This window comes from Mya arenaria, chromosome 4 (genome assembly GCF_026914265.1).
Source record: "Mya arenaria isolate MELC-2E11 chromosome 4, ASM2691426v1".
Classification (NCBI taxonomy): domain Eukaryota; kingdom Metazoa; phylum Mollusca; class Bivalvia; order Myida; family Myidae; genus Mya; species Mya arenaria.
The window spans coordinates 12,671,227-12,691,413 of NC_069125.1; the positions used below are offsets into that span (position 1 = coordinate 12,671,227).

The 20,187-nt window shown below is 34.1% G+C and overlaps 1 protein-coding gene across 1 annotated transcript; it reads left to right on the plus strand.

Moving 5' to 3' along the window:
• On the plus strand, nt 1-8,285 carry LOC128232886 (uncharacterized). Its single transcript, XM_052946670.1, has 2 exons — nt 1-498; nt 6,271-8,285. Exons 1-2 carry the CDS (start codon nt 159-161, stop codon nt 6,639-6,641), a joined length of 711 nt encoding a protein of 236 aa, XP_052802630.1. The 5' UTR covers nt 1-158; the 3' UTR covers nt 6,642-8,285.
• Nucleotides 8,286-20,187: the final 11,902 nt, after the last annotated feature.

Consider the following 20,187-nt stretch of genomic DNA (forward strand, 5'->3'; position numbering starts at 1 on the left):
TTTGTCAACTGTTTATTTTTTTCATTTTATACAATGATCGCATTACATCGGCTTCTCGTGTCCCCATTTTACACAGGTATATTACGTGATATAAACATTCGCTATTCGCCGTACAACTTCATATTTATCTTGCTTTCTTATGCAGACATAGTGCAGCAATGTTTCGGAGTGCAGTGAGGTTTAAATGTAACAAATTATTGTTGACGTTAATGTGGATTCAGTTATTTTGGAATAAAATGGAAGCAGGGATATGTGATATTTGTGCCTATGACCACTGTGACTCCGCGGGGTTCTGTACGTATGGTTGCCGGGATACGGGGCTGACCTACAAGGACGGATATTGCATAGGCGCATGCGCGTCCAACTGTTCCTATTGTCACCAGGATCTGTGCCTGACGTGCGATGGAGGCTTCTATGGGTACTCGTGTCACGTGAAATGTAACACTACCTGTCCCTCAACTGGGAAATGTAACAGGCACTTTGGAATCTGCCTCTCAGGTATATCTAATACTAATACACCAGGATGAGGGTCGGGGCGCGAGGAGGGGGTGATTAATATGAGGGTATAATATGTGGTAAATGGTAAATTGTTTTTAATTCATTTTGTTTTTATTTCCTTGTTATTTTTATGAAGTTAATTTCATGTTACAGCATATCAAATTTCCAGGTACCTTTTAAATTTCATTACATCAAAATTGCAGCTGATGTGACTTTAACATAGTAGTAGTGTTTCTTTATATATATTTGATATAATATCATACAATTGTCAGTATTTTTCAGCTACTCTGTATGTTTAAAGTTGATTTATTGCGTTTACTTTATTCTTTGTCGTAATGTATACGGTTTACAATAATATGAATGGTTGATATCGGATGACTTCATGGTATTTCGCTCTCATTTGAATTTGTAATGACGAAGAGTATGTAAATATAACACCGACATCATTATTGAAATATTGCATTTTTGACCTTGAAAAAAGACATATCTGCCATGCCGCGTCCAATTGCAATAAAGAAATAAAATACACATTGCCATATCTTTATATACAGTATATGTAATGTATGTTCGACAATTTATTCGACACAAAAGTTGTTATCAAGCCTTTCAAATGTTATCAAAATTACATTCGATCACATCGCATCAAAATTCAGCACCAAAATTTAGCATGGCATCAAATTTCAGCATCAAAATCAAACATGGCATCACAATTTAGCATCTAAATTTAACAAAGCATCAAAATTCAGCATAAAAATATAACATGGCATCAAAATTAAGCATCACAATTTAACATGGCATCAAAATTTAACAGGGCATCACAATGTAGCATCAAAAATTAACAGGGCATCAAAATTAAAGATGGCATCACAATTTAGCATTTAAAATAAAACATGGCATCAAAATTTAACATGGCATCAAATTTTAACTTGGCATCAAAATTTAACATGGCATCAAAATTTAACATGGCATCAAAATTTAACCTGGCATCAAAATTTAACATGTCATCAAATTTGAACCTGGAATCAAAATTTAACATGTCATCAAATTTTAACCTGGAATCAAAATTTAATAACGGACACTTGACTGTTAAAAGTATAAGCTAAATTAATTTATTATGAACTTATTTTATTCTTGTTTACATTTATATTGTCAACGATTATTTTAAAACTGTGTTGACATTAAGTTAGTGTACTAACTTTTAAAAAAACAAACCTTGGGTGGTATTCAATATGCAACTTATGTCAATCTTAGGGTCATACATCATTGACTTCATTCACTCTATTGGCCAGTTATTAATAGCAAGTAATCCGATTAGCTACATCGTTCTTAGATTCATTTAATACCAATATACCAGCCCTGAGCAGAATTTTGTAAATCGAAGCCTTAAATGATTGATTTTTTAGAGATCGAATTTTCATAAGCATTGTTACTTATGCTTTTATGCAAAATAAAGCTTTTTTGTCACACTTTTTTTAATAATTACATAACAGTAATGATAATTATTATTATAATTAACATCATAAATTAAATAATCACATAATTTAAATAAAAGATCGCAAATGTTTATAATATTTCATCATTGATACACGTGTTTTAGTTTTCTCTTCACAAAAAATAATGTTTATATCAGACCCTATACGTGGACGAGTCCCTTTAATATGCTTTTATATTCATTTTGAAGCTAAAAAGATTGGTGTGGGTATATCACGTGATATATTACGTCATAAATGCTACGTCGGAATACAATATTTTGCTTCTAGGTAACGAAGACTTAAAACAAAGATAACTACTATTTTTCTTCACCATTTTGAATAAACAAATGGCAGTCAATGCCACTTACAGAGACCCGTCTTCGTATTATCGGAGTTTGATAAGGTGGTTAGTTTCATCTAACACTACGACAAACCTGTTTCCAAAATAATCTTTTGACAGCGCTCCATCAGGCGGCGGTTTCGTGAAAAGGTTTGTTTTAAGAAACTTCATTCTCTGTTAAAGCTGCACCCTCACAGATTGAACGTTATGACAACTTTTTTTTTATTTATTGTCTTGGATTGAGCCAAGTTATATGAACATGCATGGACACCAGTGATATAAGACTGTTGACAAAAAAATCAGATCGGAGATTTATTAAGTTTAGTTCAAAAAATGACGTTAAAAAAATAAAGCAATAAAACATCAATTTTTGAACGGAAATATAAAAATCTGGGATTTGATCGTTTGTCGGCAGTATTATATTACTAGTTTGCAGATATTTACACAAAAATTGGCTCATTCAAAAACAAAAAACAAAATAAAAAAGTTGTCGAAACGGTAAATCTGTGAGAGTGCAGCTTTAAACTCTGGTAAAAGACTGAAGGCGGGGCTCTGTAAGCTGCGAAGACTGTGCTAGGTTTCATTTCAAATGGTGAAGAACTAGTCAAGTTATGTTTGTTTAAAAACTGCATTCGAGGCAAAATATTGCATTCCGACAGAGATAATGTCATTCTCTTACAACAGAGCGATTATGCCATGCAAACCATGCGTGAGATGTAGCATTGTCAAACCTCTGATGAATGAGAATGACAGGATGGAACTTTTTTACGTTATTTTATCTTTACAACATATTTTATTATTTCATCTTTAAAGTAAGGTAATCAATCCTTCATAAGCACAAAAAAATGTAATTGGTAAAAAAATAAACTGTTGAGTTTAAATATTTTTAATGTTTTCGACGAAAGCATTTTTATATTGGCATTATATAAAATATTAAATGCTGCACTCTCACAGATTGGCCAATGTTTGCGTCAATGTCTGGAAACCAGTGATACAAGACTCCTGACAAAAAGATCAGATCGCATTTTGTTCATATTAAAGTTCGAAAATTGATGCTTTTTGGCTAAAAGTGTAACTTACGCTTAAAGATTTGATTGCGGTAGTTTTCCAAACAAATGAGATCTGCTCTATCCTGACTTATATTATATAACAGAATTGAAGATATTGATACCAAAGTAAGCTTATTCTGACACAAAAAGTTAAAAACAATGTCGAAAACGTTAATCTGCAAGAGGGCACCTTAAAGAAACAAAATAATAAAATGGCTATACATGTAAAATTGAGTTTTATTACCTCCCTTTAATATATCATATCTTAATAAGATGACTATATAATCATAGTAAAATTGTGTCTTATTACCTCCCTTTAATATATCATATCTTAATAAGATGACTATATAATCATAGTAAAATTGAGTTTTATTACCTCCCTTTAATATATCATATCTTAATAAGATGACTATATAATCATAGTAAAATTATGTCTTATAACCTCCATTTTATATATCATATCTTAATAAGTTGACTATATAATCATAGTAAAATTGAGTTTTATTACCTCCCTTTAATATATCATATCTTAATTAAATGTCTATATAATCATAGTAAAATTGTGTCTTATTACCTCCCTTTAATATATCATATCTTAATAAGATGACTATATAATCATAGTAAAATTGAGTTTTAATACCTCCCTTTAATATATCATATCTTAATTAAATGTCTATATAATCATAGTAAAATGGCGTTTTATTACCTGCCTTTATTACATCATATCTTAATAAGATGACTATATAGTCATAGTAAAATGGTTTCTTATTACCTCCCTTTAATATATGATAGAATAATAGTAGCACCAGTATGGTGTTTTTCAAAAATATAACTTCACGTCAAATGTAAACTTCATTATAAACATTACTGCATCTTGTACAGTGTTGCAGTATTATTAATAAACACATCTGGGACACCTATGTACGATATTATACTGCTAGCGCATGATTTATTACGTCGGCATTCATCGTTTGTGCAATTAAAAACTGAGCATGTACGCAATCACGACCGTTCTTTCTAGACGCTGGTTTTTGATATTCGAAAATGTTTATTAATATATCGTAAAAACAATCTTTCTTTTATTTAAAGAAGAAAAAAATCTTTTCTTCATCTTGAATATAATTTTATCAAATTAAAGCTTCACTCTCTACTCTAAGCAATAACTGTGTTTTTTCCCATCATAAATCCAAATAAAATACATATCGCAAAATACACTAGTCCGTTTTCCATTCCAGTACAATACGGCCGTATTTCACTTTGCTGACGTTACGTCATAACAACTATCATTACTCGTTATGACGTCATTTTGTAAGACGTTTTTATAAAATGACGTCATAATAAACAAAATAGTGCGTCCTATAAAATGACATTATAATGATATCATCTGTCTTTTTTAGTGATTTTAACCAGAAATGTATATACTAAAAGGGTTATTCCTACTGCGTTTTGATCCGGGTGTCATTTTCGATTTCGTGGATTTTGGCAGCGTTTGATACCCCTCGGCTAATCCGAACCCTAAAAAATCCACTCAAGACTAATATAACCTCCTGGATCAAAACGCAGTAGTAGTAATCAAAATAATATTTACGAATATAGCAATAACAGTTAACTAGCAGTGTAAACAAATTAAACATCTCATTACCATAATAATACCTGAAAGTAAAACCTGTCACGAAAATGATACATTTGTTTTTAAGTGTGTTCAAACAACCTTAAACAACGACTTTAAGCAATCAAATGTTCACAACTTACATTACATTGTTGATAAATTACGCCATAATTTTTAAATTGTGATTATATGTAACATAAACCCCCTACAATGGTGAAATGGTTATGATGACCCCGAGTACACGGGCTTGTATCCTGCTACTGGCTATTGTTTTGTTTTCTAATATCTTTTTTATCGTAATATTTATACCATTAGTTTCGTGTATTAGTTATTGCATTGGTAAGTGTTATTTTTCAAAATTGTCAGAAAAGTTTTGTAGTTGATTAAATCAATATATGCGCTATTGGGTTTAAGTGTATATAGGGACGGACTGTAACCTAACAAGTTCCTAATACCTTGGCTCTAGTTTAGTTCCTGGGTGAAATTCAATACTGATCTTAAATGGATCAAAGAAAGATGAAGCAAATAGGATTGCCTGATATAGATAACGGAGCTATAAAGTGAATAGAGTCGATGATGTTTGACTATGTGATTGAAATTCAATACTGATCTTAAATGGATCAAAGAAAGATGAAGCAAATAGGATTGCCTGATATAGATAACGGAGCTATAAAGTGAATAGAGTCGATGATGTTTGACTATGTGATTGAAATTCAATACTGATCTTAAATGGATCAAAGAAAGATGAAGCAAATAGGATTGCCTGATATAGATAACGGAGCTATAAAGTGAATAGAGTCGATGATGTTTGACTATGTGATTGACCTAAGTTGCATATTGAAAACCACCCCAGAGATCTCCAGAACATCTCGTGTTTCAAGATCATTTTCAAGCATAAGTCTTCCATAATCAACCTTAAGGTTGAACATGTATTTTATTTCAAAACTTGCATGATATAAGAACGGCATTGACTTAACTGATAAAAACAAAACTGATCTGTGTACAGCTAAAACATAAAAGCCTTAATTAAAAAAAAACAATTACATACCTGGCCACAAATAACTCAGTTAAAAGGCGCCAAAATATCGTTTTTTATCATACGTTTTTCAGTTTGTTTTATCAGTGAAGTAAAATGAGTTAAATATAACAATGGAATAAGATAAAAAAAAAATTGTTGTTATTTTGGCATCAATCTACATGTATTCTTCACGTTTCAGTAGCAAATGTGTTTTATTCCAGAATGTGTAGAAGACGATTAAGGATCATAACTAACCTTTAAGATGCACATGTATTTCACTTCAGAATGTGTGGGTAACGAATGCGGCGTTGAGATACCACGTGGTGACAGTCAGCACATGTCCACGTACCTGGTTATTGCTAGTAGTGTGATCTCCGGCTTCTTGGTGCTCACTATTATAGGAGTAATAGTCTGGTATGCTAGACAGACATGCCGGGAACCACGATGGCTTGTACATAGTGATGAAATTAAAGGTTTGAATGATGACGTCATCATGGACAATGAAACGTGCATAACTGACGGAAGTAAACCAAGACAACAAACTAGCTATCGCATGCATGGACAAAATAATAGCAAACAAATGCGTTTAGTAACTACTAATCATGAACAACAGAACTTTCGCTCGGAGTTTGAAATAGAGCATGAAAATGAGTAAACTTTACATTTGTAGTGATATAAAATTAATGTGATTAGTACGGTGGCACAGGGGTGACATCCGCAACACATAATTCATATTGTGGCCACAGCTTAGTAACTTGTGGCCAAAACTTAGACTAAGTAAATTGTGGCCACAACTTAGTTACTTGTGGCCAAAACTTAGTAAATTGTGCCAAAACTTAGTAAATTGTTGCCACAACTTAGTAAATTGTGGACACAACTTAGTTACTTGATGCCAAACCTTAGTAAATTGTGCCAAAACTTAGTAAATTGTTGCCACAACTTAGTAAATTGTGGACACAACTTAGTAAATTGAGGCCACAGCTTAGTAGCTTGAGGCCAAAACTTAATAAATTGAGGCCACACATTAGCAAATTGAGGCTATAACTTAGTAAATTGAGGCGACAACTTAGTTACTTGAGGCCACAACTTAGTAAATTGTGGCCACAACTTAGTAATTTGAGGTCACAACTTAATAATTTGTGGCCACAACTTAGTAACTTGAGGTCACAACTTAATAACTTGTGGCCACAACTAAGTAACTTGAGGCCACAACTTAATAACTTGTGGCCACAAGTAGGGGGGTGTTTTGCGAAAAAACGAGGTTTACCGAGTTTCCGCAGAACACCCTGCGTGAGGGATTGGGTGAACCTATCTTAAACACGCGGCTATGGTAGATGCATTTTCTCCCTCCTCAGTTAAAAAATAAAGTAAAAAATGTGGGGTTTTTCGATGGAACTCTTTTGTGCGTAGTGAAAATAATGTGCGTATAGATATGTGATAATTCGTGGTTGTCATGGATATGCGCGCAGTGATTTAGCTTATGTAAACAATCAAATCGTTCTTTAAAAAGTTCTGTGAAGAGCGCAGCATTATTTCTTGAATGGAGGGCAAACACTTTTTACCAACACCAAAATTAATTTGGATTTTAAATATTGCAAAAAGACAAGGTTTCTATGATGCTACAGACGACGGTCTTCAACAAGGGAGGTAACTGTGTGATGATTATTAAAAAGGAGTTCCATACTGGTACTTGTTTTATCTTTGCCCGTGGACACGATAAGAATTTCCAGCATCGCAAAATTTTGGGATCTACTTATCTGAGGTGGGAGAAACAAGTTTCCTTTGAGTAAATATAAACACAGTCATTATTTGACTGTTTTACGATTACGATAAGAAAAAATACATTACTTTGTATTTGTTTATTTGATAAATAAGTATAAGATATGTATTGTGATTATTGTTTTAGTCTCTTGTAATTCTTTAAGAATGGCCATGTACATGTACTATCTGATTCATGAATATATGTATTGCATGTATGAACATGGACGAGACTCTAATTAACTATGAAATTAAAGTGTGATATATTTCAGTATTTTTATTATGCTTCATACTCAAACGTTTCCACATATTTTGTGTTCAAAATCCAAGTATTATTTAAGGATTAAAATTCGACATGTTGCATTTTATTGGGGTATGGTATGCAATGGGGCTGTTCAAAATGGGTGGAGTCCGAAGGCATTTTGAATTGCGCCATTGCATACCATACCCCAATAAAATGCAACATGTCGAATTTTAATACTTATATTTACATTTATTTAAATCTACATTTCTACTAAAATAAATAGATTATTCAAGAGCATTTTCTCTTTTTTCTTTCTTTCGTTGTTCTCAACGGTGGGTAAATTAGAACAGATATCGTAACCTAATTTTATACAACAATGAATGCGCATATAAAATAGTTCCTTATTTATATGTTTATTTTCTATATTTTCAAGGTCAAGTATATTATAAATACGTATTATAACTGCATTACAACTAGAAAAATACAACTTGAGTTATGAAAAATCAACAATAACAAGAAAACAACAAAAATATCGCAACCTACAAAGTTCTCATTATATCTCGCGATAATACCCGATACTAGGGTTTGTTAAGTCACGATCGAGTTTTCAAATTAGAGAGAAATTCCAGTCGATTTACTTGTCGAGTGTTATTTTGAAGAATCAGTTGGTGTGTGAATCATGTTAGAATACGGTATTGGACAAATCAGCAAGTGCATTAATTGTCATTTCTTTGGAAGTAAACATTCAATGAGGATGAAACGTCTCTGTGGAAACGACAGTGGCGGTGGGTGGGGTAACGTGAACTTTTCGCGAAAGGAAAGCCAGAGGACGCGAACGGATTTAGTATTGAACTGGGCTCTTTCTTATGGACGTTGCTGGGTGCACTACAATATGTTATTGTTTCATTTCCTCGATTTCATGTTTTGTCAGATGATTTATTTTTACGAAATGTCAATTCCAAATTCCGAAATAAGTCGTCATCATTGTAATTTAATATTTCTTCAACTGTTCCATTCATCATGAAATCATCTACATTAAAATCAATCAAATTATCGTTGCTTATTTTGTTTTAACTGCTTTACTGCAAATTACAGTTTAGCATGTTGCCAATAATTTTACTACGATTTCATTGAAAAAAAATAGTTCCGTAGTAAATACGCCCCGCCCATTAGTATTATTGCGCCCAATGACAGGACAGAAGTATCGAACAAACGCACGCGATATCAATGGGAAATGCCATTGCACTTTATACAGAAATAATGTGAAATTGATAAACAACAACCATCGTTAAGGAATGAAGTGTTAATGTAAATATATATGTATAGGTGACATTACAAATTGTTGTACCGGAATGTTTATAAAAAAATAAATCACTATATGTAATTTATGAGCTGTAAGTTTAAAGTTAAATGCAATCGGGCGTGGCTAGCCCTCTATTCGTGAGGATTAATAATAGTGGTAGGGGGCATGCTCCTTCCTTTCCCCCATGCGGAAATTTTCGGAAACAATGGTGCAAATTCGTGCATTCTATGCGCTCTGTGGTGCCTCATTTGGTAGAGGAAAATGAACAGTTTCAGAATCATAAATCAACAAATAACTCGGCAAATGGCTGATGTTTTAGTCAGAATCATAATATGGATTCAGCTGCGTACTTGAGTATAGGCAGCTACGCGCCTGTCAATTATAATTGTTCTATTGTCTTTAAGTATTCCGTAACTGTTAAACATATGAAAATGACATTTATTCCCTTTCTAGTTTTTGTTTGTGTTCATAAGCTGTGGTTTGATATTGTCTCCATTGCAATTTCGGTTGAAACACATCGCAAACTCTCGTTACAGTGTTGTTGCCAAAAATGTACAGTTGACATACGGTGAGCAATTAACTTTATGTACAGCAAAGCATTTCAAATGAATCACAACAAAGACAACAGCTATAAAATACACTTTAAAGAAAATGACAAATGGACGTATCTTCCAGACATTTCAAAACCATTATTCAAGGAAACACTGTATCCTTTCTTATTTTAAATGTGTTTGTCTTTCAGTTAACACAAAAACAAAAACACTCCAAAATGCAACTGCTCCGTTAATGTTTATATTAGTCGGTCGATCCACAGAGATTTCATCGTATGTGCCAATTGGGTAGCCCCAATACTTGCAACTATCAATAGGTCAACTCCAACGTTTTTTGTCTTGAAAACAGCTTGTATTCTTTATTTTTGTAGTTTCGTGCTCTTTGTCAACCATTATTTGGGCACATTTGTGATCCCTCTTTGTCAACCATTGTTGGGGCACATTTGTGATGCCGAGCGTCCCCAAGCCCTCTTTGTCAACTATTGTTGGGGCACGTTTGTGATGCCGAGCGTCCATCAGCCCTCTTTGTCAACCATTGTTGGGGCACATTTGCGATGCCAAACATTTAGTGATTTATGATATGTTGATGTTTTTTGTATGTTGTGTCGTGCTGTGCCATTGTGTATAAGTAAGGAATTGACCAGTGAAGCTTTAAAGCTGCACAAACAGATTTACCGTTTTGACATTTTTTTATATTTTTTGTTTTGGAATAAGCAATTTTTACGTAAATATCTGAAAACCAGTGATATAAGACTGCTGACAAAAGATCAGTTTTTCATATTAACGTTCGAAAATTAATGACGTATGGCTAAAAGAGATACTAACTAAAATGCATAACACATCAATTTATGAGCATAAATATGAAAACCTGCCATCTGATTTTTGTCAGCAGTCTTATATCATTGGTTTCCATGCATTTTCGTAAAAAAATGGTTCGGTCCAAGATAATAAAAATCTGTGATAGTGCAGCTTTAAAGTATGCCAGTAAATAGAAGAATAATACTAAAACAGAGTAGTTTTAACAGCATTTACACTTTTTCGGATACCAAACTCGTTTCACGTGGAGACGTTTTGACTAAACTATATCCAAATAGAGACTGGCACCCTTGTTTTCTTTTCCAAAAAGTAACATAGGTACCAGTCTAATACAGAGTAGTATAGACTGGTAGTAACGTATTTGGTACTTATTCGATACTCCTTTATTTTATTCGATTTTCTTTGTTACAATAGCCATTAAGATTTCTAGTTTCACTTAACAATCCAATAGGAACTCCTCGGCCATTTTCCATCAAAAACAACCTCGTATGTATGCCGGACAATCAGTATCAGTTGTTCGTAAAAAGACAAATAAGAGTATTAATTGATTGTTGCGTTGATTGCCAGTGAGATGCATTACTGAATAAATAAATTAGATCTCTAAGAGTTAAGCCCTATGGTTTAACTGTTAAATTAAAATCACTACGCGATCTACTTGCAGCGTAGTTAAATTTAACTAATTCTGACATTGTAAACCGTCCATATTCATCCGAGGTTGTTTTCGATGGAAAAGGGCCGACGTATTCCGAACGTTTACAATCTTTAAAATGGGAAATGGAATTTCTAGTTTCATTTGTCACTTTCCTTGATTTTTGCACTGCAAAGGCATTTTGAAATCACCTTGACGTTCTGTGTCATTAACAGTGATGAACTGAATATAATTAAATACATATATATATTTCATAATTTTATGATGATATTTTAAGTTTGATTGCAGGTACAATTCCATGTACGAATACAAGGAAATATCTTGGTTGACATTTGGTAAAGACAGACTACGAATATATACGGCTGACGAACGAACAATGGTCGACAATTAAAATTTTAACTTAAAGGGACTAGACACCAGATGATACAATTGCAAGAAGAAAAGATGTCAAACATTTATATAAAATTGATATCGTTCTGTACGACGCATCGAATCTTACTGACTGATGTTGATACGTTCAGCGTTCAACGATACAATGCGATAGACGGTTTGTTTTAATGATTGTATAATTAAATTGATGGCGAAGTCTAAAAGACTAAAAATATATAACGGTCCTGTATATTGTTTGTTTTTTCTTGTTAGTTTCCAAGTTTTTCCAAGTTTTATTTTTCAAACAACTCAGTTCATGTAACATGACAGCATGAGCATGTGAAAAAGAAATACATAATAACAACGAGGCTGTTGTAAAAAGTTAACATTCAAAGAGAAGTACAAAGCAAATAGAACGGGAGAGACATATGTTATACAATGCTTTATATGAATATGTCGAGAGTTATAGAGTATCGGATACATGTGTTATTGTACAGTACAAATATATTAACATTTAGAACAGTTTTACTATTTCCTTCACAAATTTACACAACTTTTTGTATTTCGACATTTGAGTGTTACACATACACATTAGAGATTTAAAAACATTGATTTTAAATACCAATTTAACCCTAAAAAGCTGGAGGTTACACGGTTTGTCACTTACATGTACTTGTTTATTTACATCGGCTGTGGCCCGTGGTGACCCATATGAGAACCCCTTTAGATCACGTGATTCCTAATCCTGTACTAGCTGGAGGGTATTCTGTAATTATGAGGAAGTCCCTCAGAATAATTGCATAAACAAAACACAACTGTAGACCACATAGTCGTCGCAGGAATCGATGTTTGCTGCACGTAAGGGTACAGATTGGAAATGACGAATGGACCCCTATAAAACTATTTAGAAATAAAAAAGGGACCATTATCTGTGAAAAATCATCGAACCAGAACGTGCTAACAATGTAAACATGTCCTTTTGTAACTAAAGCCTCCCATAATGTTCATTTTCATTAAAAGCGGGGGGAAAAGCCCGGATACGCACAATAGAACGGACTGGTTCTAAAACATAATATAGAAAAATATAAGGGCGAACAACTCAGTGAAAAAAATCACTGAACCGGAATGTGATGATAATAATTATGTGCATCTCCTTACAGTATGGGCGAGTACAAATCCGCTTACCATCGATTTTTGTAGGGGAGCATACAAAGATGAAAATGTGTTTCGACAATTGCTGAAACCTATGGACGTCCCGGTTGTAAATTTATTCTTGACCTACGTGTACAACTCGTTCAATGAATGGAGGACATCAGTATTTGGCACAAGGATTTCGATGTTTGATCGAAGAATAATATTATATGAAGTAAGATTCATGCCAAAAAACACATCCAAAAGAAAATTCAATATCAAAATATGATGTGTTTTCTTCTTTCTTATATTTACACTAGCAACATCCACGTCATAACGACATATTTAATAAGTGCATAAGTGTCAGTGCAGTTGGGACGTCGCCTTCTCGCGATGGCAGATCTTGGCTAAGATTAACTGATCGCTTAAAATTAGAATAATATGTGTGTCAAGTTAAACGAAATGTATGTTAATTCATCCGAAAATGATGTTAACGTAAAAAGTAATTTAAACGTCTAAAGTACTATATAAATAGACTCATTATAATACCACGGATGATATAGAGAATATAAAACTATTGCGTACTAAGTTGCCAAAAGTGTACTAATAACAACAATAAAGCAAATCTAAAGTTACAGATGTAAATTTATAGCTGCAGCTGTATTGTATGGCAGCAGTTGTATTTGAAAATACGCATACAGCTGTATTTGAAAGTACAAATACAGTTGTACATTTATCGCTAAAGCTTTTGAACTGCACTCTCACAGATTGAACGTTTTAACAACTTTTTTTTTATTTTTTTTTGTCTTGGAACGAGCCAATTTTTGCGAAAATCCATGGAACAGTTATATAATACTGCTGACAAAATATTAGATCGCAGATTTTTATATTTAAGTTCAAAAATTGATGTTTTATGCATTTTTCTTAAACGGATGGTATCATTTTTAAGCCATAAAACATTAATTTTCGAACGGAAATATGAAAATCTGCGATCTGATATTTTGTCAGCAATCTTATATCATTGATTTGCAGAAATTTTCGCAAAATTTGCTCTTTCCAAGACAAAAAATAAAAAAAAGTTGTAGAAATGATATATCTGTTAGAGTGCAGCTTTAATGTACAGCTGTATCTATAAATAAACGTAAAAGAGGTGATAAATTGCAGTTGTAGCTGTCGACAAAAGTAAAGCTTCAGTTGTATTTTATAATTATAGCTGGACTTTGAACGACAAAAACAGCTGTAGATTACAGCTACAGCTATCAACATGCAGCTGTTGTTATTTTCGATAGGATACTGTCATATTTTGAGCTTTTGGGCCACTTGGTACACCGTATAAAACGGTGCTTACGGTGAATTGTGAAATGTATGTAATTATAATAAATGATTTATACGTTTAATATGCTAGCGTCACAATTGCTAAATTCCGCCGGCCGATTTTAGACATCGGCAGAGTCGTGATGTTGGCTGCCGCCGGTCGATATTTTACACATCGCTGAGAGCAGTCACATATAACTGCCAACAAAATGCCGCCTGTCGGCGGCAGTTGGTTTCAAAGGCTCGCGGGAAACGTGACACCCCAAAATATCCGGCAAGTGGCAGTTAGGTGGCAGGGCGGCGGCAGCTAGAATTAAACTGCCAACGCCCTGCGACCTGGCGGGGGACAGCCCATTTACAACTGCCGCCGGTCGGCGATTGAGCGATCTAGCTGCCACCGCTCTGCGCCCGCCCGATAATTCATTATAAACTAATGTCTGGTAGTCTGAAATCGGCAGATCGCAGTCCTGCCACCTACCGACATTGACTGCCGCCTCCCAGCCTCCGCGCTGCCACCGGCCGATATATTGAAATCGGGCGGTGGCATGTCGGTGGCAGAGCGGTGGCAGGCCGGGTGCTGGAGAGTGGGAGTTAGTTTCTAGCAGTCACCGGTCGATTTTTGTAGACTCTTGAGGTCTCGATCGCGGAGGAAAAATCGCCCTGCGCCCCGCCTGCCACTTGCCTGCCACCGCGCGAACAAAAAATGCGCCCGCCCTGCCACCTGCCGATTTGCAAAAATAGAAAAAATCGCCACGACGTCGCCAGAAATTTAACTTTTTCTTAAAATCTCAGCTGCTTGCTGGCAACGTCTAAAATGCCGACTGCCGCCGGCCGATCGTAACTGCCGCAGTCCTGCCACCGGCCGATATTTAGTGAAAACTGGCATTTACAACGTCGGCCGGCGGCATTTAGTGATTTGGGACGACAGCATTATAAATGTCCAGGTTGCAATATTGCATCCCTTAAGTAGTGGTTAAAGATTGGTTGAATGTACTTACAAAATAAATGGTTTGATGCTACCTAGTGCTACCATTGATTTTGTTTGAAGCTGCACTCTCACAGATATATCATTTTTACAACTTTTTATTTTTTTTGTCTTGGAAAGAGCAAATTTTTGCGTAAATAACTGCAAACCAATAATAAAAGATTGCTGATAAAAGATCAGATTGCATATTTTCATATTTCCGCTCGAAAATTAATACTATGGTTAATCTTAAACTAACGGTTTAAAAAAATACATAAATCATCAATTTTTGAGCTTAATTATAGAAATCTGCGATCTAGTTTTTGTCAGCAGTCTTATATAACTGGTTTCCATGGATGTTCACAAAAATTGGCTCTTTCGAAGACAAAAAAAAAAAAGTTGTCAAAACGTTCAATCTGTGAGAGTGCAGTTTTAAGAACATATTAACATTGTTTAACCATGATTTGTAAGAACATACTCACACTCTTGAAGTGTGTTAGTGGTCTACATACTATCGTGTTAACTACCCACTAACTGGGGGCCAGCCACTGTTTGTACCTAACGCTTCATCTGATTAAAATCAATAACGTCTGAACGCTGATGAGCTGAAATAAATAAATTGTTGAGAAAAAACTGCCTTCTCATTGGACAAAATATAATGTCAACCACAAAATGTTGTATTTGCACATTTTGTATTTCATGTTAATCCATTAACAGGTAATTGTTTGTAAACACGTTATGCTTTAATCTATGATGGAAATAAAAAAAATCAATCCGTCTATCTAACCGAGTAAACAAGCATCCAGATATTATCAACAAACCAACATATGCCAACAAAAATCACGAAGTGTTTTGTGACTGCGGTAGATATTATATGGGAAGCTTAAATAGGGCAAGAGAACTTTAATCTTTAGTTTCTCATCCACTTTAAAAAAAAAAAACGAAAAGGAGGTGCTGATTTTTTTGTTTTTGTTTTGTTTATCTTATTTCATTTCTTTTTCAAATTATTATTATTTATTTGTCTGACATAAATTTTAATACATCAACATCTTCATGAGATGTTAAAAGCATTTAAAATGGCATATAAATAAGTTAGATATAGCTTTATTTAAATTTGATTTAATATATCATCAACAGCAGAAACAAAATCAATTAATCTAATATTAAAAAAGATTTTGAATAAACAAAAAAGACTGTTATTGTTTTTAATTGGAAACAATAATAATAAAGGAATCGGGATGTGAACAAATGAATGCAGCGGTGCTTGAGAAACAAAGAATTGTATTTGGCCTTATTATGAGAGTTCGTAACTAAATTTGCCTAACACTAATATATAATGAATTAGGTGTCGATGGATTAGAACTACCGTTTGGGAATAATTATGGATAAAAAACGAATGATACTGATGAAAGGAAAAGAAAAAGCACATTCCAGGGGTGGATCCAGCAATTGATGTTAGAGGCGGCGTAACTTAAGGGTGCAACCTATCGACATACGCCCCTACCTCATAACAGGAAGTGTATGGTATACACTATTTGCGTGGAGGTTTAAAGCTACTCCCTCAAGAAATATTAACAATTTGTAGTAAAAAATGGTGCATATTAGCGTTTTATATTACCTTTTCTCCCGAAATAAAATAAAAAATAAACTTGGGCGATTTTAGAGGGGGCGCGCGCCGGGCATATCCCCCCCCCCTTTAAATCAGCTAGTGCAATCATGTCGTCGACTGATTCCCCTCCCCAAAAGAATCATGTACTCTAAAAATAGCAGGATCAATTTAATATGTACTATCGGTATGAAACTTTCCAACCTTTTTCATTCAAGGCGTGTCGCGCACGTTACGAAAACTATCGCACAAATTTTCTTTTTTACTACCGTTGCTTAAGTGCTCTCGCTTCCACTCTCATTTTCTCTTTCTCCATTTCGCTTCTCCGTTCTCTCAACAATACTCGTCTCTTTGTCTCCTCAAAATATCTCTCCGCTAAAATTTACTCTTATATCTAATTTCCCTCTTTCTCACATTTCACCTCAACTCTCCCTTTTAATGTCATCTCTTCCGTCTTCCCTTCCCCTTTACAACCCCTCTCTTCTCACCTTTCCCTCTTAAACGTTCTTCCGTTTCCTTCCCCACTTCTCACCTTTAACTCTTACACCGCTCTATATATCTTCTGTCCTTCCCTCGTCTCTTTCTTATTTCCATTTCTTCTCCCTCTCTCTTTAAACTTCCTATCTTTCACCTATTATCTTTCTTCCTCTACCCATCTTTTCTCTCCTACCGCTTTCCTATCCCTTTTCTCTGCTTTTCTCTCATTCCCTCTCATTTCTCTCTCTTCTTTCCTCTCAGCTTTCCTCCCAATTTCATTTATTTATTCACCTCTTCCCTGTCTGCTTTCCCCTCATTCCATATTTGTTCTTTCCTATCCGCTCCCCTCTTTTCTTTACTCTCTGCTTTCCTCTCCTCTTACTTCCCTGCTTTCCTCTCCTTCCCTCTCTTTTCATTCCTCTCCTCTCTGCTTTCCTCTCCTTTCCTTTTCCTCTCCCTTTCCTCTGCTCTCATCTTTCTTCTTTCCTCTCATTTTATCTCCCCTCACTTCTTTCCCTTCCCCTCTCTCCTTTCCTCTTCCTTTCTCTTTCATCTCCTCTCACCTTGCTTTCCTCTTATTTTATATCCCCTCACTTTTTTCCCTTCCCCTCTCTTCCGTCCTCTTCCTTTCTCTTTGCTCTTTTCCCTCACCTTGCTTTCCTCTCATTTTCTCCCCCTCTCTTATTTCCTATCCCTTCCCCTCTCTCCTTTGTCATTCCTCTCCTCTCACCTTGCCTCTCATTTTCTCTCCCCTAACTTATTTCCTATCCTCTCCCTTCTCTGCTTTCCTCTCTCCCCCCTCTCGTAATTCCTTTCCTTTCCTATTAAACCCATCCATCCATACCTTCCACTCCTAACTCGTCTTTCCTTCCCTTCTACCAGTCTCGTCTTTTCCTTTCTCATCTTTTCGCATTCCTCTTCTACCATTACTATAACCATATATGGATATCCTTATCCTTCTCCCATCTTCTCGAACATTTTCCTGCAATCATAAACTATATTCATAATTAAATTATATGACATATCGAAAAAACTGAAGCGCGTTTAATGCATCTTTATTACAAAAAGTATTTATCATTTGAAAACAATGTTGTGTTTTCTTAAAACAGGTGAAAGCGAGAAATATCGTTTTATTTCAATATTTATTTTTAAATATATTCTCTCCAAAATATGCAATTATGAAAAAAAGAAAATTCACATGAAAAAGCATTCTAAAAGGTATCTTAAAACAACTAAGTTTAAACACAATAAGCTGTTTAAACACAACTTTTTCCTTGAATACTTGAAATTTTAAAAAAAAGTTTCGCAATCTTTTTTAAAAATGTACTAGTCTGAAGTACATACTGAAATTAGAAATAGACATTTTTCAATGAAAAAGTTTGCACAGAAAAATAATTGTTAAATCAGTAAAATTTAATGTAAGCCATCAATCATTATGATGCAAAGATGTGAAAGTGCATTTTAGATATTAACAACAAGATTATTTCTATAATTGATTTATATTGATTAACCATTAAAACAAATTTTTACTATGATTGTTTAGCAAATTCCTCAAATAACATAATGCCTTTATCAAAATAAGCTAACCATTAAAATCTTTAAACATTTTTAAACTTTATATTTTGTAATTTTTAAATAAAACTTTACCAGTAGCAAGTGTTTGTATTAAATATGGACGGCTTACCTTCAGTGCCAACCTATTGCGCCGAACGTAATTATAAACTCATTAGCTTTATAAACTCATTAGCTTTTAATCATGCTGTTCATTAAATGGTGTATTTTAGATGGTGAATGAAAATAACAAAATGTTCAGGTGATAAGACCACATAGGAGTTGAACAAAAAATTGTTTTCTCTACAAGTTTTACTATCATTGTCGCTTGAGCGTAGTGTTAACAGATACAAACACAGAATGTTGGCTGGTTGTGGCTTTCATGACTGCTGATGATTTGATAGTTGGCAGTCATGGGTTACTGCCCTTGGAGCACTTACTTAAAAACTCAATGAAAATAACATGGATGTTGATACCTAGTTGAAACTTTCGGAAGGTTTGAGGTAAAGATTTATTTTAACAGTTATTAATACTCAACTTTTTTGAAGGACAAAATTGGTCATACACAATTTATTCTTTAGAACGTGATAATTTCAAATGTGTTCAAGTCCAGTATCGTGTTTACTCGGATATCCAAAGAGGCATGGACACCGATATCGTGAGAATTCCTTGCTTTTTATCGTGATGTGATGTTAGAAGAAAGAAGTCTTATCTTTGGCGATCAAGAATGAATTGCAAAATAATTAGTTACAAATAGTAAAGAGTAAAATGTCTATATAAAGCGGACGACACGTTACACTAGTCTTATAAAGCAGCTTATGGCAAATTTACTATGGAGGGATGTAACTCGAGTCAAAATTGAATTGAACTAGATGAACTATGTTTGATAATATGTGAATATTTGATTGATAGTTTTTCTAATGTTTAATATTAGGTATCTGTATTAACAGTTCTAAAAGATAAACGTAAATTGTTATAAATCATTGTAAAACAAGTCCTCTCTTTTATTCAATGGCCTTTTAAAGCATTTTCATTACGCTTGTTTTGTCACACCGGGTTCGGAGTTTGGAAACTATACCATTCAGAAAACATATTCCGAATATGTGTTGATTTTATTTTATTAAAATATACGTAATCTGATAGATAGAGCTAAGCTTTCTTCAAAACTGGTACTAGGATTGGAGGAAAATAGTTAATGATGATTGATGTCTTGAAATCCGGTGCCAAAAAAATAATTGTATAACATCTGAAATTCAATGTTGGTGATGCAAATTTCATGGAAAATGCATAAATTAAGTCTCATGAGTCATTGGTGAACTAAATATGGATGACATAGTTAATAAATGTACTTATAAACAGACAATCAGTTTTTGAACCGTTTCTCGACCATCGTCGCATACGCCCGATACACTACTGCACAATGCTTAGTTGTGTACCGTGGGCGATTTGGCTAAGAAATCTCGTAATA

What these genes read in the sequence shown, in the direction of transcription:
- LOC128232886 (XM_052946670.1), top strand. Translation starts at nt 159, where the DNA reads ATGTTTCGGAGTGCAGTGAGGTTTAAATGTAACAAATTATTGTTGACG. An exon ending in CTTTGGAATCTGCCTCTCAG is followed by an intron (nt 499 to 6,270) that starts GTATATCTAATA and finishes ATTTCACTTCAG; the next exon opens with AATGTGTGGGTAACGAATGC.